Genomic DNA, 25354 nt, shown 5'->3' on the forward strand with positions numbered 1-25354 from the left:
GAGAGTAGGTCAAGCTGACATTATTCATATTTATTTGGTGACGACGGCAGGAAGAGAGACAGAGATTAGACTGACTGACCCAGGATTTGGTCTACTGTTGGTATCAGTATCAGATGACCTTGAAATGACCTGAGGGCCTGTTTTTTTTCTGGCCCCATCATCACCTTAACTTTAGTTTCCTTCCCTTTTTTCCTATTTGTTCCCACTTGCTTATATCCCTCCAGTATTTGCTGTCCACTTTCTTCTTTTCTGTTCTTTTTCTTCCAGTTTCTCTAGCAGACACATGTAGAAATTAAGATATTTAATCAAGAAGAAATGAAAAATAAAGGAGGTGAGGTAAGGCAGGAAAAGACAAAAAGCATTACTTTGGTTGATGTCTTTTTTTTTGCAATAACACTTTCTCCAGATGTCTGTAGGTATGTACTTGTTCCCAAATGCCTATCTTCAGACTTTCAGACTAATGCCATTCAATGATTAAGTTTTCCCAGAATGATGCAAAATGAAGGGAAAAAAGGCAATTTTATTGGTTCTTGATTAAAATCCAAAGAGAATTTATTGGTTCCTGCAATTGGGAAGGAGAGATGGAACTGGCTTCATGTATGTCTGTGTTTAGGGGTTTTATGGTCTCATCAGGGTCCTCTCAGAGCTTCTCACATTTGCTCTTCTTTCTGTGATGGCCATGTTACTTCCAATAGTAGACAGGCTTCCTCCAGGGCATGGAAGACCTGCCTTGGACAACCCCTGTACTATAGCATAGCAGCTCAACAACTGTAGGGGAACGATATTTCTTTTTCCCAGCATCTACACAAGTCTTAAAAAAGGACTCTGATTGGCCTTGCTTGGTCATGTGCCTTCTTCCTGGATCAATCCCTCCATCCAGGAGGATTTAGGAACCATGATGGGCCAGGTGGTCCTGTGCCTATATCCCTGGTGGGTGTTGTGGCAAGGAGGGCAGCAGAATGAAATGCTTTTGTTCTCTCTCTCTGAATCCTAGCCTTCAGGTTAATAGCTCCTTCCATAGATAAATAGATAATACTAATTAACTAGAGGAATTCTGCTTGAGGCTTGAGTTTTTGCAAAAGAACAGTCCCTTGTCAGAAGGCACCTTTCGGTAGAATTGGGGAAATATGTACAAAGTAATGACTGTTTAGCAAGGACTTAAAGGAGTCTCCAGACACACTCAGATCAGCGGGAGGGGCAGGGGGCAGGTGTCAACAGACCAACCACCAATTGGAAATAAGGGAGCTTAGAAATTTTGCTCCCCTTGGAACCCTGGTGGGGCCCAGCTGTCTGTGGCCCTCGCCCACCTCTTGCCTCACTCCTCCTCTCTTCCCTTGATAACAAAAAAGACAACTGAATTCTGGGCTCCCGTAAAATGGATTTTCAGAAGAAGAAAAAGACAAAAGAAAAAAAAAGATGAATATGCAGAAGCTGTAAGCACCCCCACCTTCTTGAGCTAGGCCTTCTGGATTAATACACTTTTCTTTACTTCAAACTCTGATGTTTTGACTGTTGGCTTTTTGCTGTTGTTGTTGTTTTGTTTTGTTTTTGAAACATCTGCACACATGAACCTTGTACCAATAACAGGCAGGGAGGATGCGGCGGAAAGCCACCAGCACTGAGGAGTCCTTCAGAACTCTCTGGAATGCGGGAGGTGTATTCCAAAGTAGCTCAGAGGCTGGACAGTCAAAAGCTGCAGATGTGCACTGTAACAATCTAATAAGCTTGTCATAAAGTTAAATTAGTCACTTTAAATAATTATTCTTTTTTCTCTGGAGAACGTATATTCGTATTTTTTTACATGTGCAGAGAGTAGGTCAAGCTGACATTATTCATATTTATTTGGTGACGACAGCAGGAAGAGAGACAGAGATTAGACTGACCCCGGATTTGGTCTACTGTTGGTATCAGTATCAGATGACCTTGAATGTGTGTGTGTTAAAATATTCTTTTAAAATTATAGGAGAACCATAGCGAGGAAATACTTGTCTTTACTTGTCAAACTAATATGCTAATATTGTTGTCCAAACTTTAAAAATGATACACACTGGTCTCAAGAGAGAAAAGCTGAGGAAGTCCTGCTCTGGGGAAGCCTGCGCGGACGTACCGCCGCGCTCCAGGGCTCACTACTGGTGTTTTCGCTAACAGTCACCTCCATCCGCAAACCTGGTCAAGCTCCGGGAGTATTTGCACATGTATGTGATTTCCACTGCCTCAGTCATTCTATTTGGTGTATAAGAAGTTTTTCAACTCTGTAGTCAAGACCTTAGGGTTTGAGTTCAAAGAGTTGTCACTTGTCCTAAAATTAGTGCCAAATGTCAGTCATGTCAATCACGAATCGAGAAATCAATGACTTCATTTTATTTATCTCATCTGTAGAATTTTGGTGTGAATATCTTGTCCCAGTTCGTTGCCTCCTTGTGTGACCAACACAGACCCGTCTGTGCAGATATGAACGAGTGCAGCTGCCTAGAAAAACAGCGGACCCAGAAGGCACAGCTCAGTGAATGGTGAGTGAGTTCCAATATTAGAAACGAGGCAATGGCGGGGTCAGAGAGGCAAGCTTTCCTGGTAGGATTCTGAGGCTTAGTGTCGTTTTGTGCAAAAGTTGCCTGTAAAAATATCCTTAGTTAGGAACCTGGTTTTTTAGTAGGAGTCCCTTGGGATACTCAGGAGTTGTGGGTATTGGTTACAACTATCTGAAAGTCACTCCTTTGCTTAAAACCTCTGGCAAGCCACGAAACTAGTGAATTAAACATCTGTAAGGATGATACTTGCATGTGTTATGTGCCAACCAAGGCTTAGCCTAGGTATGTAAAGATGAACAAGATGTGCTTCTTCTTCAAGTAGCTCACAGTGCAGCGGGCGGCCAGGCTAGACAGCAAGTCATTAGAATGCAGAATGATATATGAGATAAATGGGGTGCCGTAAGGGGCCCTGGGAACCTGGGAGGACAGATCCGGCTGCTTCTGCAGAGCCAGGGAAGGGTTCCCCAAAGTGACACTGAATGGATGCATGAAGGGGAGAACAGTTTGTCACTTGGGCCAGGTGGGCAAGAACTCCCCATTGTCTGTCAGGGAGAGCCCTGATCCTTATTATAATACGAGGCCCTTTCGGATTTGGTCTCCTGTACTTCTCCCATTTCATCCTTGTCTTTTCCTGCCTTGCTTCTAAGTCTGGCATTGCCACTGTTCCTTCCTGACCTGTGATCTTGTGTATGCCATTCTGTCTTCCTGGCTTGCTCCCCAGCCTTCAGACCCACACCCCATTCTGTTAAAACTTCTGGGAACACTCCTCATTTCCCTCTGGGAAGGATCAGTTACGCCCTTCTCAGCACTTACTCTTACAGGCTGTACTGAGTTGAATGGCGTTCCCTGCAAATTCCTGTCCACCTAGCACTACAGAATGTAACCTTATTTGTAAGTAGTCTTTGTAAGTAGGTAAAAGGAGGCAAGGCAGGATTCTTCCCCGGAGCCTTATGAAGAAGCATAGCACTGCTAACACCTCGATTTTGAACGTCTAGCCTCCAGAACTGTAAGAGAATAAATTTGTATTAAGCCACTCTGTTTGTGGTAGTTCATTACTGCAGCCACAAGAAATGGGAATGCAGCGAGTGACAGGTCTTCTGTGAGAGTATCGTAGAGGAAGGTCACCTAGTCTTTTTTATCTTTGTGTCCTGAAGAGAACTTTGAGTAGATCTGAATCACAGAGACACTAAAGAAATGTTTGTTAAACTGGATGAATGGAAATGTGGTATTTTTCCTTCAAAGAGGAGGAGGAGGAGGATGAGAAGGAGCATTTAGGACTTCAGTCTATTCTGTCTGGAGATGCCTGGAGGCCCAGGATGGCTTGGAGGGATTCCAGAGAAGCAAGGCTGGCAGGTTCTAATAATAGTATTTACTCACTGAGGGCCATCTTGACTCCTTGTGTGAGGAGGACGCTTCTCATACCTAGTTTAGGGAGTAGGTGTTCCAGCTTCATGAGTCATCAGCTGACCTGGAATAACATGCTTCAGCTCCCAGCCTGGTGCTACTTGAGTGCATCAATTTGGAACTCTGTGGGGAAGCTGGAGACCTTTCAAAGGGAGACTTATGCTTGATTTAAAGAAGTGTTTTTGTGTGTGGTGCGATGAGAAGGTGGCAGAAAGTAGGCTGTGGTTTTGGTGAGGGGCAGTCATAGAGGTGAGGGGAGCTGTGGTACAGTAAAAATAAATATGTGGTCTTTGCCCCTGGCTTTTGGCACAGAGTTCCTAAAACCTGTGAAACTGACCTTGGCCAAGTAGCTCAGTTGGTTAGTGTCATCCTGATACACCAAGGTTGTGGGTTCTCTCCCCGTCAGGACACATACAAGAATCAACCAATGAACGCATAAATAAGTGGAACAACAAATTCATGTTTTTGTTCTCTCTCCCTCCCTAACTCTCTCTCTCCCTCAAGATCAACAAATACAAATTAAAAAAAACATGGAATTTAGGAATTTACTGTCCTTTGTATACTAATGAGATGACTCTTAGGGGGGAAACTAGATAACTACAGGGTGGAAGGGGGAGGGGATAGTTGTCGGAAAAACCAGCCTCTCGGAGAGTCACATCTTTCAGCCCCACTCCCTGATTTTCAGGTCGGTGTGAAAGACGAGATTGATTTTGACCTCCCACAGCCAATGATTTAACCAAATGTACCTATGTAATGAAATTTCCATAACCCCCCCAAACAACAGGGGTTCCTGGGAGCTTCTGGGTTGGTGAACACACCCACACGCTGGTGGGGTGCATGGCCGAGAGGGAGAGGACGTGAGAGCCTCACACCCTCCTTCGCTCGCTTCTTTTCCATGTGGCTCTCTTGGGGCTGTATCACGTATAATGGATTCATAGTAATCATAAGTAAACTGCTTTCCGGAGTTCTGTGAGTTCATGTAGTGAATTATCAAACCGGAGGGGTTGGGTAGTGGAAACCCCCAAAGCTGTAGTCAGCTGGGCAGAAATGCCAGGAGCCTGGGCACCCCATTTGTGGCAGCCTTATGCGACTCAGCCCTTGCCTTATGGGGCCTGCATTAACTTTGGGTTGTTAGTGTCAGAATGGAATTGATCTATTAGACACCAGTTAGTGTTGGAGAATTGGTCCAGAAAAGATAGGACATTTGCCATCAGAGGAAAAACTGTACATGTGACCATCCAGGATCTCTTATGCTCCAGCTGTTGATTCAGCCCAGGCTTGTAGATGTGACAGTTAACCTTCTTGCACCTCTTCATAGAACGGCAAGTCGAACCTGAACAGGAGTGTGACCCAGGAGTCAGGGAGTCTCCTCCTACTGCCAGAAGAGCCACCGCCCTGAGAGACGTGTCAGATTTCCTGGGCGTGGGGGATGGGCTGCTCTGGAAAACGACACGATGTCCCAGGAACCCTGCCAAAAGCTTAACAGTCATTATCTCATCGAATTCTCATCAATCCTAAGAGAGAGGATTATTATTCGCAGTTTATAATTGAGGAAGCTGAGGTTCAGAGAGGTTAAATAACTTGCTTAATATAACACAGCCAATAAGTGGCAGGGCCAAGGATTTCTCAGGTCTGCCTGACTCCACTGATTAGGGATTTGGGGCAACTGCTTTATTACCTAAGCAAGCTTTCCTTCAATAGGCCAGCTTGTGTGTGTGTGTGTGTGTGTGTGTGTGTGTGTGCGCACCATTGAATGCCAATAATTGAGTGTAAGTGGAAGAATGCTTTCAATGGTAGATACACAAGGGAGATCTAATGCGTTTTTAGATTTATATTTAGATCTAAAGCATTTAAGATTTTTCTCCTTTTGGTGGACAATCAGGGGAGGCAACAGTGTATCCCAGTTGTCTAAACAGCTTTCCCATCTATGACACACTGGGATTGCTGGGAAGAGTCTCTGTACCAGTCCTGTGCCATTTAATGGACTCATCTAGGTACTATCCTTCCTCCTCCCTTCTGGAGAGGGCCTCTGAGTGACTTGCCTCTTCCTTTCGCAAATCTGCCTGAGAGGATTTGGGGGGCCTCCCATCCCATTTCCCCATCAGAATTGACACAGATTCCTGGGAGAGGTGGCTTGAAACAAATGGCTGCTGAGGGCAGCATGGAATGACTTCTCTGCCTAAAGCCTTAGGGTGCACAGAGGAGTGTTGTGGGGTCTGGGGCACCGGCCAGGAGCAGCGCCATTCCTGCTCAAGCCTTGAGAACTTTGAGCTCAGAAAGCACAGCACCGGAAGGCTTGTCCAGACATTCGTTCCAGCATCTCATAAGGAGCTCAAGGTTGAACTCCTGTTTGTAAATGGTTTTACCAACAGTTCTGTACATATTTTTCGCTTTAACCTGAAATGGGTGGAAAAATGAGTCAATAGTTACCGTAAGACAGAACTGACTGCAAAACAAAGACTTGAAAAGCCTCCCCATGAAAGCACAAACTTTCCTGGGTAGAAGACAGGGTCTTTCTTTTTTTTCTTTGAATAGCATGTGGTTTTGCAAAAACAATGGAGGTTATTTCTCATCACTTCTTCAAAGCGCTAATCAGGGTCTCTCCCTCCTGAAAGTGGAGGGTAATGGTAATGACTGGTCTGTGAAGGTCAGGGCCATGAAGGGGCCTAGGGAGGCAGATTCTCTCTCTCTTTTCTTTTTTTGTTCTCTACAAGGTTCCGAGATGGAACAGAGTTGGTAGATAGTATATAAAAGCAAGGGTTTATTTTCATATCTGAAGATTTGTTCTGCTGGAGAGGAATAGCTTTGCAGCTACTGACAAACAGCAGATCTTCTCTAAGCCTTCTAATTGCCTTTGAAATGTGTGGTCTGTGGGTGAAAAAGAGGTTCTATAGAAAGTAACCTCACAGGGTGATCTGATCATAGATTCCTAACCAGGCAGGTCAGGGTGGATAGTCACAACCCAGACAGATAGCTTTTTAGTAAAAAGTTTACCTTTGCCTTAAGCAAGCCCTGTCCATTCTTTCTGTGCATCTAGGTTAACACATCTTTGAAAGAAGCTATAACCACCCTCAATAGAGCATATAATCTTGTTGATTATTTTGTAATCCAATTCCTGCTTTGTTTTCTCTCACCTCCATGTAATCTTCCTTCCATTCTCTCCTTAATCTCAAACGCATAAACGCTGCCAAACTGTTATTCTCCAGAGTATTTGAGATCTTGTTTCCTGGCCTTTGTCATCAGTTTGGCGCAAATAAGCTCTTATGAAAGTTCTCTGCAGGTTTGGACATTTCATATGTCGACAGGTCAAATCTTTTTGAAAATGTACGTGAATATGAGTGAGTCTTATGTCCTGGAAGCCTGCAGCACCTGGCAAAGAACGAGAGCCCACTGAGGTATGCTCATGAGTTTTTCATTATTCTCATCTCACTCTAATAACAAATAAAATAATTATTATTATCAACAGCAACATTACAATGACACTATCTAGTTTATAAAATATTTTAACAAATGTTAACTCATTTGATTCTTGCAGGAACCCTGTGAACTGAGTCATATTGTTCTCATTTTATAGATAAGAAAACTGAGTCACAAAGAGGGTGCCTCTCCTTGTTCAAGCTGTTCTACTTGCCTCGATTACCTTTTCGATATCTGTGCCTATCATTCCTCAAGGCCTATCTCAGGTACCATCTTCTGCAGAAAGTTCTGACTTCCTGCTTGCCAAACCAATAAGATGTCTTTCTCCTTTGTACTGATAGAACAGCTGATGTGACTTCTCTTAGTATCACTTTTTCTATGTTTAGGTGTTCCCTTGTGTGTAGGAAGTACCCTGACAATCACAAATCCCTAACCTGGTGGTCCTCCCTGTTGAATTTATGGACAAGAGGTTCAAAGTACAATACATAGAGAGGCCTTGCTAGAGGGTCTATATTGAGGGAACAGGTTGAAATGCAAAAAGCAGGCTGGGCTCTGACTGGAATTTAAGAAGAGCAGAAAGTGTTATCAACAATGACTTCAATTGCCAGGGGCTGCCCCTCTCTTACCTAGTATATCGTATATTCTGTGCATGTGCTAGGATACTGTACAAAATAATATTTTTGGAGGGTATCCTTTTGGCAGTATCTCTCAAAAGTTTTCAAGTGCACTAGCAATTTCACTTCTGTAAATTTAACCTATACATAAGAGGGCATCGCCATTTCAATAGCCAAAGATGGGTAATAACCTGAATGTGTACCAATAGTGGAATGGTGAAATAAATTATGGTACATTCATATTACATAATACTATTCAGTCATGAAAAAGAAGCAAGTAGGTCATTTTGTTGCCACAGGAAGATGGCCATGGCCTACTGTCAAATAGAAAAAGCAAAGTACAGAATTATTTATTATGGTTCCATTTTGGTAAACATCTGTATATGTGCACGTACAAAAACATATGGCAATGTTTATATGTGTATGAATACAGATGGGAGGATACCCATGTAGAAATAATTAAAACAATAAACATGGAACTGTTAACAATGGTTACCCTTAAACAATAGGGATGTGAGGATATAAAGGAGACGTTCGCTTTTAACTTTAATTACTTCGATGGGGTTTGAATTTTAAAAAGAGTAATTATCTTAGTACAGATACCAAAAAATATACCAAATAATAGTACCAAAAAATATATTAGATTTTTTGCTGATTTGTCAAAAAAAATAGGTATAATTTTGAACCATTCACATTAGACAGGTATTGTTGTGTTGGTTGTTGTCATTTTTTCCTAGTCTTTTTTATTTATTGTTGAAATAAATACAGAGGCTTTTGGCCCCCCCGCCCCCGGATTTTTTTTTTTTTTTTAAATAAGGCTTCCTCACAGAGCAGGGCGCAATCACGGTGCCTCTTCCCTCACGCCAAGCAAAAATGCACCAGATGTCTTAGCTGGCCCTTCACAGTCCCTGTTCAGGTCCTTACTAATACTAGGCAACTGCTGGAAACCCTAGGATGGGGCTGTTCTATCCCACCTCCAACAAAATTGGCTGTCTGTTAGTGGCTCTAGTTGTTTGATCACTGGAAAAGAAAAAGCAAGACAGTCTGCAGAGTTTCTTTTGGCTGACCCAGATGTGATTCCCCTGTGCCCAGGGCCATTCTCCTGCACGGCAAATACACCCCACCATGGCTCATTTTATCCTACCCTACCTGGCGTTGCGTGAATTCTGTATCGAGAGGCATTAGATTTTTAGGTCATTTGCACATCATTTTCACTTTGGAAAGCACTCAGGGTACAGGATGTTGTTATTTTTTTATTTGGCAGTCTAAGGGAAAAGAGGTCAGTGCCCCTGGCTGTATAGTCAGGTATCACATGTTTTAAAAAACTCTTGTGACCACTGGTTGAAAAATTGCTGTTCTAGGGTATCTCCCCAGGTAGCTGGTTTCATGCCTCATCTGATTCTTCAGCCATCTTGGTTGTGACCTTAATTACAATCTTACCTTTTCTGGCAGAAGACCACATTTAGCTGCCACAGCTGCTATGCCAGATTCTATTACTAGGATTCCTTGTGGGAAACCAAACCTGCGAAAGGACATATTGGATGGTAAATTGGTCATACATGCACGGCCCTGGGACCTGAGGTTTTGGATTTTATATGCATTTTCCAGCTTTAATAAAAGAAATTTTGTTGTCTAAAGGAATAGAAGATATTCACATGTACTGGACAACAGTTTTTTCTTTTCTCTAAAAGTCAAGTACACAGAATTGAGCTGCTGTGGAACTTGGTAAATACTTGAGGAAATATGTTCTGTAAAGACTCATCTAGAAATTCTGCATTCTATTCCTGGTCAAGGACACTGGTTTCTGATGCACGTACCACCTCTGAGTCTCCTAGAGTGCACCCTCGGTTAATGAAGCACTCAGTGTCTAGGTCTTCCATTCGTCCGCTGTGCATGAATCCCACCTGTCATCAAATGATAGACATTTTATGTTTAAAACTTACGCCAAGTTGGAACCGCATCCCTGTTCCACTATTGGGCAGAACTGAAGAGAGACTCTGCTCCTGTTTGCTCAGTGGTGTCCCACACCTGGCTATTCCCTTGTTTTTTAGAACTTGGCTGACGAAGACCTCCTTTGAACTGAATTCTGCGAGCCCTTTCCTTTCAACGTGTAATTTTCTGGCAACACAGTCAGTATGAAATTCTAAAGTCCTTGCGTATCTCCAGACATGTAATTGCTACCCTCTTCTTCCTTATTCTTGGAAGAGTCTCTTTCATTTTTTACTGGTATTCCTTCTAACTTAGACTCTGGTTTCCCCCATTATGGAAGAGTCTCTGGAATCCCAGTGGGCATTGGAATGAAGCACAGTGCATCTTGTTTCAGGAAAACTTCGGAAGCTGAGGTCAGAAATGGACTGCTGGAGTGATAGCTTCCATTGCACTGAGCGGCGATGTGCTTTGCAATTGGTTATAGACATAACCAATGTGAGCTAGTCCTGCTCCTCTTACTGGGACTCACAAAAGGCACCTTGTATTTTTCAGAAGTTGCGACTCCCCTTTCACCACCTAGACCAGTTTGTCTGTAGAGCCCAGATTGAAAACAAAAATTCCCACTCCATGTTGTAGTTCTACCGAAGAAGGATGGGGTCTGGCTCCTTTGTCTTTCTGAAAATGAGGATAAGTACCACTGATGAAACCATACAGTTATACAGTTATTATCATCTACTCCAGGAAAAATGTTGTATAATAAACCAGAGCAGTTAGGACATGTGGAAAAATCTGCACATTCAGAATTCATGATAATTTTGGCAAAGGCTAGGCTGAAGTATACCTTTAACTTTTTATGAAGAATGCATGCTAAGCAAAGATAGCAGAGCTGTCTTCTTAAGCTGTTTAATATGAATTTTTAAAGAATTTCAGAAGAATTTATCACACATTAATATCTATTACTCTAATTTACAAATAGTCCCAAATAAACAAGCAAAACATTGTTAGCTAAGTTTGAGTGAGGATATATACATACATGTACATACATATTCATATTATTTTATGAGAAGTAAAATTATATTTCTTTAAAAATAAAATTTGCATTTTTAAAGAAAGCTTATTTCCCTCTTTTTAATTATATTTTATGTTACTACAATTATCAAAATATTTACAGTCTAGAATCTTCTTAATAAGTACTAGTACTAAAACAATCTCATAACTGTAATGTAAATAAATCCTGATTTATAATCTAGGCCAAAACCAAAGAACTCAGCAACTACCATACTACCAACTGCTGCAATCCCAGAATGCACCTTAGAAGATAATTATATCTGTATTAATTTCTGTGCATTTGAAGGTGAGTACAAAGTTTAATTGTCAGCTATGTTTTATTCCTCTCTAATTACAAAAATTCCTAATGCCAATGGAAGAAATAAAATTGTGCTGTGGTATGAAAAGCTGTGGCTTTAGTAATAGAGGGAATATAATAGTTTAGTAGTAATCTAAGGCAGTGATGAGTTTAGCTACATACATGCTATAAGCAATTCCCAAATAAAGCATATTTGACAGGGAAATATTACATTAGAACTATTCTAAGAATTCAGTCACGAATTTGAAAAGTAGTATTGTTGTCAACAAGATGTGAACAGTATTTTTAATAGTATTTATGCTACAGTTACATAAAAATGCAATAAATGTGCTTTGAATCAATTTGAAACTATTTCACTTGTTAGTGGATTCTTTTTTCTTATTTGCAAAAAATTTTTGTGACATGTTCATAACCAGTTAGTTGAAATACTTGTAAAGTGAAATTTTGGTATAACAAATTTGTAGCTTCTTTCAGGTTTTTTGGTCACTGAGGAGGCACTAGTGTAAATCCTTATTCTTTCAATAATGTTTTTCATCAAGTATTTTTATTATTCAACTTCATAGTTCTACACTAGATTTATTAAAAGTTCCTTATAAAAATGTTACGAGTATTCAAATACACAGCATCCTCATTGAGTATTTTAGATAATAAGATTATTGTTTTTAGAATTCAGTGACATCAAAATAACAGAAAAGAATAAAACCATTCAAATAAAATAAGGTATCTTAATAATTTTATCTTTAATTTATATTTTATATTTATACTCACTTCACATTTTCCAAACAATGGGTGTCTTCCTCCAGCTATTAACATGTCATCTTCATGATCAAGAACAAGACAAATGGGGTGGCCAGTTCTAAAGAAAACAAATCTTAGTCAGATCCTTCATCCCACCCACCCATCCACCCATCTGCTCACCTAGTATCCATGCCCTCATTTAACAATCTACCCACCCATCTATCTACCTTGCAACCCATCCATCCCCCATCTGCCGTCCTGCCCATTTTATCCAACCATTCAGTTAACCATCCATCCATTCCATATTTTTCATTGAGTGCACACACTGTGTTAGGCATTGATTGAATTAGTGTATGACTAAATTACTATTGTCTCTGTGGTCTATAATTCAGATCTAGCTAAAGTGATTATTGTCACATGTCAGTTCACTTTTGTTGTTACGGCTTTAAACTTGACAGTCCTCCACATCCAGCCATTTTTGCATATCCCCACCACTAATAACAAAGGAGAAAGAGTGTGAACAGATAAATGCAAACTTAACAACCCAACTGCAGAAAAAGCCAACACTCATCCTAGGATGTCTGGATTTGGATCTTCATTTTCACCCGTGACTGATACGCTGTGGCCAAGTTGGGCCCCTGGATAGCTAGAGCTTCAGCCTTTCTCTGTCTCTGGGGCAGAGATGCCTAGACTTTGGAGTGCAGAAAAATTCTCTGGAGTGCTGGTGAAAATGCACATTCCTGAGCCTTAGGACTAAGACTCTGATTCAATAGGTTGAGGAGGGGCCCTAGAACCTGCATTTTCCTCAGTGATATTGATGCAGATGTCTTTAGGTACACATTGAAAATGATAATTCTAATATAAAGTTTCCTGGTCTTCTTTAATGGTGAGAACCACCTGGAGCATCAGTTAAATGCTCAGTTTCTGGGTTCATTCCCTAATGACTTTGATAGAGTGGGTCTGGGATAGGGAGGCAGGAATTTCTATGAGCCCAGAAGACTCTTATCATCAGCAACTCGGGAACATTGCTCTGGGGACCACTTAACACAAGGCAAGTATGTGCTAAGTCAGGGTTGTGACCTAAGAGGCTATTTCCCGCACTTGGCTGAACAGTAGAACTACTGGGAAGTTTTAAAATGTAACGAAGGCTGGGTCAGTATGGGGCATCCTAGGAGTTGTATTTAAATGCTCCTGAGATGATTCTAATGTATGGTCGTGCTTGAGAAGTCTTAAAGGGACAAGCCTGGTAGGAATACAAGGAACTAATTATCCCTTGCGGGGTCCCTAGAGGGTGTGACTAGAGAGAGGTTCATTATGAAAAGAACTGAGATGAGATTCAGATCCTGCCTTTTTCTACCTCTCATTGTGGAAGGAGACACCTATCTGAGTGTCTTGGGACCTAGCTCTGAAGTACAGAGAAGCTGCTAAAGGAAGTGGGACGTTTGACGTTTACGGGGCTGATTGCAGTTCTGACAAAGTACCAAAAAATAAAGAAAGAAAGAAAGAAAGAAAGAGAAAGAAGAAAGAAAAAAGAAAATGAACAAAGAACAAAAAAGCCAGCACCATGCACAGTGTGCACAGTGAAGGAACAAGCCTTCGTTGAGGTCAGTCCAGGAGCTATTTGAAGATATCATTGGTCCACTGAGCACACATTGAAAACCAACCCCTCCCAGGTACTGGGAGGCAGATGGTGGGAGCCTTTCTTTCCTCACTCCATCCTGTCTGCAGCTGAGAGTAGGAAGGGAACGTGGGGGAGTATTCTTCCCCTAGGCACTGCACATAGGCAGGGGACTTGCCCTACCCCTAAATGGGTCACCTCCCCTGGAGCTCAGTGGCAAGGCAGCCCCCGCTCTGTAGGTGTTCACCGAATAATACCACTTTTCCTTCCTATAAGAAGGTAGCATATTCAAAGTCCTTTCTACAAAAGACTTTTCTAATAACTCTGGGAGGATGGGTATTATATCTGCAATTAAAAAGAAAAAGAGGTAGGAGGCTGAGTTGCCTAATGGCAGGTAGTTATGACAGCAGCCCAAGTGACTCTCAGGCCACTGATTTGCCCTCAGCTCTGACATTTCACACCCTTCTGTATGCCCAGGGGCACTTACTTAATAGCGCCCACAGAGGCAGCAGCCCCAATACAGATGGTCTTCCTATTTCCCCGCCAAAACCTCCACCCACTTGGATTACATGACAGGTGACCCTGTCGTTTGGGATGTTTAAAGTAGAAGACATTGTTTTTTTTTTAAAGTTAGATATTGGTAAAATTTCACAAGAATGAAATGACAGGGAAGACTTCGGTTTGCTGAAACACAACATCACAGCAAAATTGATTCATGTGCTCTGTTAGTACACACACTGACATAGTCTGAATGTGTCTTGTGGAGCCCTATTGAGTTCATAAACATAGGTCATTGTCACAGAACAGCCTTTCCAGCAGAAAAATAGCATTTTCCAGAAGAGAAACTATTGGAGTCCTGGATTCCTGTTGGAAGCTGAAGTCCTAGACAAACACCCAGACCTACTGTCCTAACAAGGTGAAAATCAGCAAACGCATGACAAGCTGCTGAAGGAGAAGTGCCTGCAGCTAAAACCTAGAGTGCTTTGTGGCTGGGAAAATGGAAAAAAAAAAGTGCTATAAAATGAGGGGTTTACTCCAAAGGTTAACGATAATAATTATTTTAGGGAAAATCAAGTGCAGATGTAGCTTTGTGCTGTTGTCCAATCACAGAGTTCATTTAAGCATGTTGCGAATGAATGCACTCTTTAAATCTGAAGTGACTGTGGCTGTCCTTTTATTTACCACTTCTCAAGACCCGAAAAAATAAAAGGACCTGGGGTCTTCAGCTCTCTATTGATGTCCATTACTTGTCTTCTAAGTAAAACGCCTGCCAACTACGAGGCTGTGGGGACTGAAGGCCATGATTGAATCGGAAAGTTACAGAGGTGGGGGAGGTGCCGGGCCTCACCTGCACGTGGGATGGATCCTGTGTTGACACATAAATGTCCAGTTCTTGTCCACTCTCTTTGGAAAAACAAGCACTCTTTGTGTTTCCATGTAAAAATGTTCCTGTCCTCCAACGTGGACCTCTCCTGTTAAGGGCAAGCACAGGGAAATTCCAGAAGGTGTGTGCTGGTCGGAAATTGCCATGTCAGGGAATTCAAACGCAAGCAGGACACAACCTGGCCAGCATGGATTTGTCCTGACTGAAGAACTGACGGGCCAGGCATTTGTCCTGTGGCAACTGAGGGCAATCTGTTTCAGAGACCACAGTGTGGATGACAAGGTGAAAGTGTCATATATTCTGTTCCTTACTCTGCCCTTGACTCTTTAAAATCTTAGTCTTTCTTCTATTCATTCTGTTGCTTCCTACTTCTCACCCTCAAAAACTACACACACACACACACACACACACACACACACACACACACACACACTCTCACGCACACACACCCAATCTGGAAAGAAGAGAACTAAGGGAAATTTGGCCAAGCGCCAAGACTGTAGAAGCTGGTCTTTTTGAAAGGAAATCACGTCCTGTCGATGTCTGCTTCAGAACAGAATCCCGCAGAGATCCTGTCAAATATCCTGAGTCTCTTACCTTCAACAATTTGATCGACTTTTCCAAATGCCTCCTCAATGTCTCCTTGCTCAAGTCTTTTTTCAGGGCATAAGAATGAATTGTGTTTGATGGCATCCTGAGTGACAGGAGAAAAACACAAAAGCCAGTTCTTTGTATTTTTTTTCTTCCACTGGCAGTTTTTTAAAAAGATTTTATTTATTTATTTTTAAGACAGATGGGAAGGGAGGGAGAAAGAGAGGGAGAGAAACATTGACATGTGAGAGAAACAGCGATGAGTAGCCCCTCACACCCCTACAACCGGGGACCTGAACCACAACCTGGGCATGTGCACTTTCAGTTCACAGGCTGGTGCTCAACCCATTGAGCCACACCAGCCAGGGCCAGCAGTTTTTTCCTTAATCAGAAGCCAGCCAACTCCCCCAGATTGTTATCTACTAGGACACATCAATGGAGCCATGCAAGCAAAGAAGTTCTAGAGTAGTGGGCTTGCCTTAGAGATGGGATGAAGGAGGGAATGTCTTCTAGATTGCAGAGGAAACCAGCAAGGGTTAGAGAAATGGTAAGAATCAAGATCTGGAGCCACTGTGATGGTCCAGTGCTTTGTGTCAAGCACTGGACAATACACAGTGTATTTACATGCATTCTCGTGTAAATTCTATTATGATCTCCATTTTCCAGATGAAGAAACTGGGCATAGAAAAGTTATAATAATTTTCTCCAAGTGATGCTGCAAATAAGGGATGGAGTCAGCCCAGGTTTCGTTTTCAGAAACATCTTGCCTAATGATGAACACTTGATGAGTCAAAGCAGCAGAAAATGAAAAATATAGTCGACTTTTTCATTTTGTGCTGTACCAAGATCTCAATGAGTCACTCTAGTGCATGTGGAAGTATGTTTATTGCTATTCTGTACTGTGTCATAACATAATATAATCTTATAAATAATATATGCTTTATTTAGTAAGCACTAACTATGTGCCAGGCACTATTCTACATGTATAAACTCATTTAGTCTTAGGAAAACCTAATGAGGTAGGCATTAGACATTGTTATCATCAACCCCATTTTACAGATGAAGAAACCATGGCACAGGGAAGCCAAGTAACTTGCCAAAGGTCATATGGTTAGTGTTGGTGCAATCAGAATTCAAACCTGGCACTTTGCTTCTAGAACCTGTGCTTTTAACCACTATCCTTCACTGTCTCTCATATATGCATAGTCATATAAATGAATGGATGGATGCATAGGTATTTGTATATATGACTATTTCATTACCTACTTTTGTTTACCAAAGAATTTTTTTGCTGACCCTGGACAGTCGTATTCTGAAGGAATGCTGGATCTCTAACCCTTCTGAGTCCCAACATATTTTGTGGGTGTGTCCTCTGGGTGCATCATTTTTCCCTTGAGGAGATGGGGTTAGAATTGAAATTTTAAAAACCCATATTAGGATCCTAGTAGAACCCTAGGTAGGGGAGTGAGCCCAGAGAAATGGCCTGGACTTCATGCAGAACTGGCAAGATGGGAATTTGGATAAGAGTTGATTTGGTTTAGAGAGAACAAGAAACAGTTTGAATATTGAACAAGTTGTACCTTTCAGGCACATTTAAAAATGTTCAAATGGTTCACCAGGGCCTTTGAAAAAATTTTATTTTCTGTCACAACTGCACAAATGAGTAAGCTTTTCTCAACTCAATTACTCTGAACTTAGAAACAGCAAACCCCCATCCACATCAGATTTTTCTATTCTAACTTAAATATTTTTTGCATTTCATCATCCATACCCAGAAATGAGAGTGGAAATTTCTATGGAATTCCATTGTAAGAATCCCACTGCTGTTTGGCTCCACCTTAAAAACATGACTGTTCCCAATGTCTAGTCTCATCATCTTCCTCAAGTAATAGAATCCCCGATTTTTGGTAGATACCTGGCCACTTGGAATAAAATCTATATTTTCCAGCTCCCCTTTTTGTTAGACATGGAATATGACTAGGTTCTAACCAATGAGATGTAAATGGAAGGTCTGTCAACTTTTGGGACTGTCCTTAAAGGGAAGCATTTGCCCTTCATCATCACTTCATTGTCTCTGCTATCTGGAATGTGGACACAATGGCCCGAGCTTCAGCAGCCATTGTGGGCCAAAGTATGAATGGAAACCATGCGTGAGGAAGAGCTGGCTAGCAGGAGCTCAGATCACTGACACATAGAATCCCATGTAAGCTCTGGAGCGACCATTTTTAGACTTTTTGAATGTAATAGAGAAATAAATTTGTATTATTCTTTTTCCTGTTTCTTGGAGCCAAGGCTAATTTCAATTCATACAAGTAATATCTTCCAGAGACAGCTGATCTATTCAGAGCAAGCCAGTGACAAGAAGAAGTCAGAGTCCTGAATTAGTTTTGCATTAAGATATTTACAAAAGTACTTTTAATTCTACAACCCGATGGGAGAGATGAGCCAGCTTACCTCGGTGGTGAAGATTACAGGCCCCAGATCTTCATAGGTGATCTTTATCTTCTCAATTGCACCCTTCGCCTGTATGTCGGTCTCTGCAACCACAGCACAGATGATCTGGCCCACGCACAGTACCTGTGGAAAGGACATGCATGAAACACGGAGAAGATTCTGGGGAAGAGTATGCTTAGCTCAACCTCACCAATGGCTGGTGTCCTAGTTGTCATTGTTGAGTATTAATAACCACGTCACATTTAACTGCATGTGCTGGGCTAAAACATTAAAATATCTTTAAAATTAAAAAATAATTTAAATAATACAGATGTTTCCATTGGCCATTTTACTCAATGAATGTAAGCTCCAGAGAGAATGTGAGATTGGCTATGACCTGAATCTGCTCTGTCTTGTCAAGTTAGGTTCACTGCATTGCCTTCATGGTGTCATTTTAGAGATTAAAGATAAGGAAAGTTTTTTTTGTAGAACATGGCTCTCCTACCCCTATTCATATCTTGAAGCCCTCCCAGGGGTGTCCAACCAGTTGGTATCTTTGCACCACACTGGAAGAAGAGTTGTCTTGGGCCACACATTAAATACGGCGCAACATGTAATTTAAAAAAACCCAACTCATAATGTTTTAAGTAAGTTTACAGTTTGGTGTCGGGTTGCATTCGCAGCCATCCTGGGCTGCGTGTGGTCCATGGGCCACAGGTTGGACACCCCTTGTGTCTAACCCCTCAATGTGAATGTAATGGAGACAGGGCGTTCAAAGAGGTAATTAAGGTTAAATGAGGTCACAAGGGTGAAGCTCTAGTCCAATATGATCGATGTTCTCATAAGAAGAGGAAGAGACATCAGGGAGGTTCAGGCACAGACAAAAGGCCATGTGAGGACCCAGGGAGAAGATGAGTATCTGCAAGGCAGGCCGAGGGGCCTCAGGAGAAACAAACCTGCCAATACCTTGATCTTGGATTTTCAGCCTCCAGAATTGTGAGAAAATAAATTTCTCTTTTTTAAGCCACTCAGTCTGTGGTATTTTGTCACGTTGGCCTGAGCAGATAATACAGTTCCGAAACAACAGCCAACTTCTTTATCTGGAGTCCAACCAAAAGGACAGTGATTCATTCCCTGGCTAAGGGAGAACAGTCTGAGTGGGACTCACTGAGATGTGGCAATAATAGCTAACACAGAGGGGCTTCGTGTGCCAAGCGCTGTTGCAAGCACTTCACACGTATTGACTCATTTAGATCTCACAGCAACACTGTGATTATTTCCATTTTACAGGGGATGGCACCTAAGGACACATAGCTAAGTGAGGGGTAGAGCTGGAACATGAGCCAAGGTAGTCTGGCTTGAGAAACAAGTGTCCAGTGAATGAGTGTAGAATTGGTCAAAGGTCAAAGATGGCAAGAGCAGCTTCATTAAAAATGGAGTGTGTGAGGTAAGTGGAAGGTGAAGGAGTTACAGTTGGTCCAGAAAGGGAGGCAGTTCAATGCAAATAACAGGGAGTGGCTGTGCTTTTTGTACTCTCCTTTCTAGATCTTTCTATTCTAACCTGATACAGGTTAGTTCCTGCATTTTTCAGATGAGGACAAATTGACTCAAGGGCACACAGTGGGAAAACTAAGATTTGTTGGTTTTCTGTAATAATTTTTCTTTTTATTACGTTATTTCCTGACTCCAGAAGAGTAGGTCTATCTGAATAACGACGTTATGGGTAGAAAGAATTTGGAAGAACTGGCGCTTCTACCCTCCTCCTCTTCCCAGGGGCAGAGAGGGCTGGGAGGCCATGAGAAGCTGGCTGGCTGGAGGTGGTACCTTGGTGATTATCTACACAGTCATCTGGAAAGGCATTTTCCATATCTCATCTACAGCCAAATATTTGCTGTCTTTAGTGCCATTGGTGCCTGGAATGTCTCCAGCTGTTATCACATCAACCACCCCGGGCAGTTTAAGGGCCTTGGAAAAATCAATTGATCTGAAAAAAGAGAAATATTTAAGGGGTAGACATCAGCAAGCTTTGAGGGCCCTTGCAGGGATAGAGCATGGCTGACAATCAAAATATGAAATAACTGGCCCAGCTTAGGCGCTGATCAGGGCTGACTTTCTGTAGGGCAGAGTCCAAGAGGACCCTGCTGGGCCAGGGCGTAGCACTTCAGCTGCTGGAAGGGGAGCTGTCGGAGGGGCCGGCGTGTTTGTTGCAAAGGGGCGTCCTTAGGAAGCTTAGGACGTGGCTGTTTACCATTCACTAATGAAGGATTTCCATATTTTATCAGCAGCTGAATATCAGCTCTACTTAGAGTTATTCCTTCGAGTCCTGCCTGAGGATGCAGTGGAGAGATGAGGTGATGTGGGGTTAGAATGGAAGCAAGGGACTCATAACTGTAATTTTTGTTTCTTTTCCATGGTAGCCATTTCCAGACACCCTCTCTTCCTCCTCCTGGGGCTGGTGACCTTTTCCTTACTGCTTCCGTTTTAGGTCCTGCGGGTTTAGCACATTGCAGTAGAATGGCCACATTCCTCCAGGTGTGCTTTTAAAAGGCTTTTTGAAAGCTTTTCATTTACTTACGTGATTTTTGTATGGGCTCTCGTACTGGTCACCAAAGGCATGGAAAGTTCTTTATCCACCCTAAGGATGTCATCACAAGACATGGCTTCCCCTGTGTCCTGCTTAAGACCTGACAGGTGCATGATGGGGCATCCCATTGGATGTTGGAGGGGTTGGTGAGAATCCACATTCTATAGAGGAAGACAGGAGTTGCCCTGGAGAAGGTGAATCTTCAGAAGTGGCCTGGACAATTACCATCTTTGCTGATTTGGGATTGAGAAAACACAGTTATCCTTGAGCAACAAACACTGGGGTAGGTCAGATAGAGAACAGGACAATTTAATGATGTAACTACACTGGGCAATGGTCATTGCAGTTATGTAGCAATACCTTACACAGGGCCAACTTTTTGGCAAAATTGTGAAATAGGTGAAGGGGCGCCCCAGTTTGTCCTCTTGACATCTTCTTTTTCTAAGTGGTACCCCTATATCCCTTTGTTCTGGAATTTAGAGGTCTCCCTGTCCTGCTTTCTGACCTTTCTAGGAATCAACCTGTTCACATATAAAGTGATCATGATGGCAAAGGCCAGAGTAATATAATTCCTGAGGGCAAGGGACCAAAATCCCTGCCAGAAGCCTGCTATCGACCTGAGCAGGACCCCTGGTGGAGGAGGGCGTAGCAAATGGCAGTGGAGTCCACTGGATCCAGACTAAGGTGCCTTAGCTGCCCTCTGTAAAGGTCATAAAAACATCACTGGGAGAGCCCTGGCTGGTGCGGCTCAATGGATTGAGTGCCAGCGTGCGAACCCAAAAGTTGCTGGTTTGATTCCCAGCCAGGGCACATGCCTGGGTTGTGGGCCACGTCCCCTGATAGGGGTGTGTGAGAGGCAACTCATTGATGTTTCTCTCCCTTTTCCTCCCTCCCTTCCCCTCTCTCTAAAAGTAAGGAAATAAAACCTTTTTAAAAACATCACTGGGAGTATAAAGAAATGGAAGAGAAAATGTTTACTTTGGAACTGTTCTCAAGGAAGATCTGTGCGTGGTGTGGTGTGTGGAGATGGGGTGGGGGAGGGGCGGTATGCTAGTAGATAATAATAGGTACTTTCTAAGTTGTTCTTCAAGGAAGGTGGGTTCTGTTCCTTGCAGGGTTCTTGTTTTGCTGAGGAGATACAAACATTTGCAATGGGGGTGGAGGATGAACCTTGCTACTTTCCAGTGCTGTTCTTCCCCTACAAGGGGCTCAGCGGCACCTCAAACAAATGCCCAAAGGACATCAGTTTGATAGTGCGAAGAGGCTATCAGTTACGAGGCGGTCAAACCGTTCTGGTTGCTTCAGCCTTAAGTGCACCTGGTGGTAGCTCAGGCCTGATCTCAGATCCACCATCTCCCTGAATTGGCCTAAACAAAGGGCGGATGTGCTGGCAAAAACTACAAAATCAGAAGTGAAAATCACAACTCTGAACTGCTTGCTTGTTCACACAGCTACAGTTTATCTTAGTGGATAAGTTTCCATTAAATTAAATTCACTGACCTGGTACCTTTGGACTTTCTGAGGCACGGTGGCCGGGAAATCTTCTAGAGCACTCGGGAATAGGTCTGAAACTTCAAGAGAATGGAGGCAGTCCTGAGTGAAGTCTCAAAACAGTACAGATAAACTGGTTAATCTGTGATTAAGTGGGGCTTTGATTTAGGAGAAAATTTCTTGGCTAAGGGTTCCATGAAACTGCATGGTTAGTGTAGCCTGAATAACCAAAGTCCCCATCCCTTCTCAGGGATGTTGCTTTGTATGAAAGTTTCTTGCCCTCCCTCTCTTTCCACACAATGAAGAACTGGACTGACTGGTTTGAATCTGATCCTTAAGTCACCCTGAGAAGGGAGAGAGGCCTATGGGTGAGCTGGCTGGCAGATTGGAGAAGCAAGAAAATTTGAGGCTAAAAAAGCCATCCAAGAATGAGCTGGAGTTCACGGTACACAAAAGATCCTATATACTAATTATTTTTCTCAGCTACTCAACTTTTCTGGAGAGCAGTAAAATTGGGAAGCCTCCTTGTGCATCACTGAAACACATCAAGTGTCTTAATAAGCAGCAAGGATTATTCTGGGGAATGTGGTTGGTGAAGGTCTCTATCTGACTCGATGAAAATCAGACACTTTAGGAACGCTGGAATGTTGGGGTGGGGCCGGGGGTAGGGGGTGTAAGGTAGGGAAAGAGTGGGGAGGAGAGGCAAGGAGGGAGGAAAGGAGGGAGGGAGGGGGAGAGAGATTGAGAAAGGGAATCTTTTGGTTAATTACTCCAGAAATTTGTAATCAGAAAATCTAACAAGAAGCTACTTAAATATTAGCATGAAAATATGTTTTAGTATTTTTGAAAACTAAAATGTTATTTTACATTCCACATGGAGATTGAAATGTGTTTGCCAAGGGGCAGGGGTGGGGGGGTTGACTGCAAGGGGGCAAAAGGGAAATTTGGGGGTCACGGCAATGCTCTCTGTCTTGTTTGAGGCGGTGGCTACATGGGTTCACACACTTGTCAAAACTCACTGCATTTAAATAGGTACATTTTATTATATGTAACTATACTTTCATCAAGTGATTTTGAAAGAAAAATAATTGTACGCCCAAGCGGGGGCATGAAGACTGTTTCACTGCTTGGGGCACGCGGTCAACATCTGTGCGCTGCGGTCAGGCTGGGACCCCGAGCCTCAGGAACCCGGAGGAGGGACAGCTGGGAACTGACCGGGCCTGACCCAGAACAGGTGGCAGGCAGTGGTGCAGGCTGCCCGCAAGACGGTTTGCACAAGCAGTGGGACAGCCGGGAGCTTACGGCTGCAAGGAGCACATACAAGCCGAAGCATTTAGAGGCACAGAGGACAGCCTTACAGCTTCTTCAGTTGCCGCAGAACCTCTAGGTAGAACTTGAAGAAGAAGCTGGCCACCAGAGTCCTCTTGAATTCTACCCTGGCCCCTGGAGCTGAGCCTGGGAGAGACACTTCATCCAAAGCAGCCTGCAAGCCTCATCTAGCATCAGCGCATTCCATCACCTGGTAGGCTTGGCAGCAGGAAGGAACCAGTTAAAGGGCTGTTTCAGTCGTGTGACAGGTGCTCGTTATTGGATGGCGATCATTGAGAGACCCCAGAATCTTACAGGGGTGGCCAACCTTTTGGTGTCTCTGGGCCACACTGGAAGAAGAAGAGCTGTCTTGGGCCACACATTAAATACACAAACACTAATGAAAACTGATGAACGAAAACAGGTTTTAAGTAAATTTACAATTTTGTCTCGGGCTGCATTCAGAGCTACCTCGGGCAGCATGTGGCCCAGGGGCCCCGGGTTGGACACTGCTGTATGAGTTGGAAGAGAACTTAGAAATCACCTAACCGAGCCTTTGAGGAAAACCAAAGCAAGAAATGGGCTGAGGGTCATGGCAGGGTGCAGATGGAACCTGTCCCTTGAACATGAACCAAGCATGATCAAGAGCCAAATCGTGCTGCAACCTGGCATTAAATAAACAGACCGTTAAAGTCCAGTTCCATTATGAACTGGACAAAATTCTGACCTGTACACAGAGGAAGAAAGAGATTGCACCTGAGCAAAGGGAGTGGCAGGTGCCACTTGGACGCTGCCTGCAGTGCATTTGCTGGAGTTGCTGATGTCACAAGAGGCCTGGGGCTGAAGGCAGGCCTCATCATTTTTGTTGTATTCCTGACCCAAAGAGTGCCACCTTATTAATCCAAGTCCAGTAATGTTTGATTCATTTAGAAAAATGGTGGAAAGAAGAAGCAGCCTTTCTACCCACAGGAGTTTCCATCTTCTCAGGGCTTTACTAATGCTTGCCTGAGCCAGATTCCTTCCCTCCCTCCCTCCCTCTCTTCCTTCCCTCCTTTCTTTTTCTTTTTTTTTTTTTTTTTTTTTTTTTGATGTCTATTCACCCTTGGGGAGCAGGGTTCACTGCCTACCTCCCTCGGAGCTGCTGGCAGGATCCGTGAGCACAGGTGGTGGCCGCCCCGACCCCCTCCGTAGGCGACGCTCAGGCCCTCGGTGGTGCCTGTGCCTTCCTTGAGGACCCACACGCCGGCGTTCACATCGGCTGCGGCGTTCTGCTGACCCTGACCCTGACCCTGACCCTGTGGGAAGGCTGCCACAAATTCCCACTGTGCGGACAAAAACCACTTACAGTTATTTGATATGTTAAAACTAAGAGCATATTTCTGCTTCTTGGTGCCACTCGTTAATCACTTAAACCCAATCTAAAGGGACGCAAAGGATACTTGGCACGATTTGAAGGCAAGGTGGTTGCTTCCTTGTTCAAACGGGGAATAACGTCCTCTCAGAGCCGCCTCTGCCGTGCCTGATGCCCTGGCGGAACAGCGATCTCTGTGCCCCTTTCCTCTGGGGTCAGGAGGCCTCCGCACAGAGGCCTGGATCATGCCCTGTCCTCTTCAGACACCCTTGTCTCCTGTGAGGAGGGAGGGCCCTCCCAGCGCCAGTGCTTTTCCTTATGATTTGCCTGAAGTGCAAAAGGGCCGCCCCGCCTGTCTTGGTTTGCAGAAACGATTGCTTTCCATTTTGCACAGCCCATAAGGGGGTCGAAATGAGCTTTCCAACAGGGGGCTAAGGAGTCTTGTACCAGGAACAAGAATCAGGGGGGTGATGGCTGCCCTGCCGATCTCTTGGCACCGTGACTGCTGGCGCGCTGACGGGGGGTTCGCGGGGATGGCCTGCGTCTCAGGTGTGTTTCCAGCTGTGTGGCCACCGGGGATGTCGTGTTTGAGTCTGCC

General features: G+C 43.4%; 1 protein-coding gene across 1 annotated transcript in view; it reads right to left on the reverse strand.

Annotated features, from left to right (window-relative positions):
• Positions 1-25354, reverse strand: part of LOC129080661 (aldehyde oxidase 2-like) — a 70761-nt gene that overhangs the window by 19085 nt on the left and 26322 nt on the right. Inside the window, 19 exon segments of the mRNA XM_054586179.1 lie at positions 2376-2469; positions 6189-6329; positions 9404-9595; positions 9781-9867; positions 12027-12114; positions 14102-14132; positions 14135-14236; positions 14965-15009; positions 15012-15086; positions 15596-15692; positions 18044-18166; positions 19865-20006; positions 20598-20767; positions 22107-22199; positions 22415-22430; positions 23456-23576; positions 23579-23616; positions 24533-24588; positions 24590-24727. Of these exon segments, the coding sequence (XP_054442154.1) occupies positions 2376-2469; positions 6189-6329; positions 9404-9595; positions 9781-9867; positions 12027-12114; positions 14102-14132; positions 14135-14236; positions 14965-15009; positions 15012-15086; positions 15596-15692; positions 18044-18166; positions 19865-20006; positions 20598-20767; positions 22107-22199; positions 22415-22430; positions 23456-23576; positions 23579-23616; positions 24533-24588; positions 24590-24727 (1849 nt within the window).

This window comes from Pteronotus mesoamericanus, unplaced genomic scaffold, assembly GCF_021234165.1.
Source record: "Pteronotus mesoamericanus isolate MK-2021 breed Mesoamerican mustached bat unplaced genomic scaffold, CSHL_Meso_final contig_90, whole genome shotgun sequence".
Classification (NCBI taxonomy): Eukaryota; Metazoa; Chordata; class Mammalia; order Chiroptera; family Mormoopidae; genus Pteronotus; species Pteronotus mesoamericanus.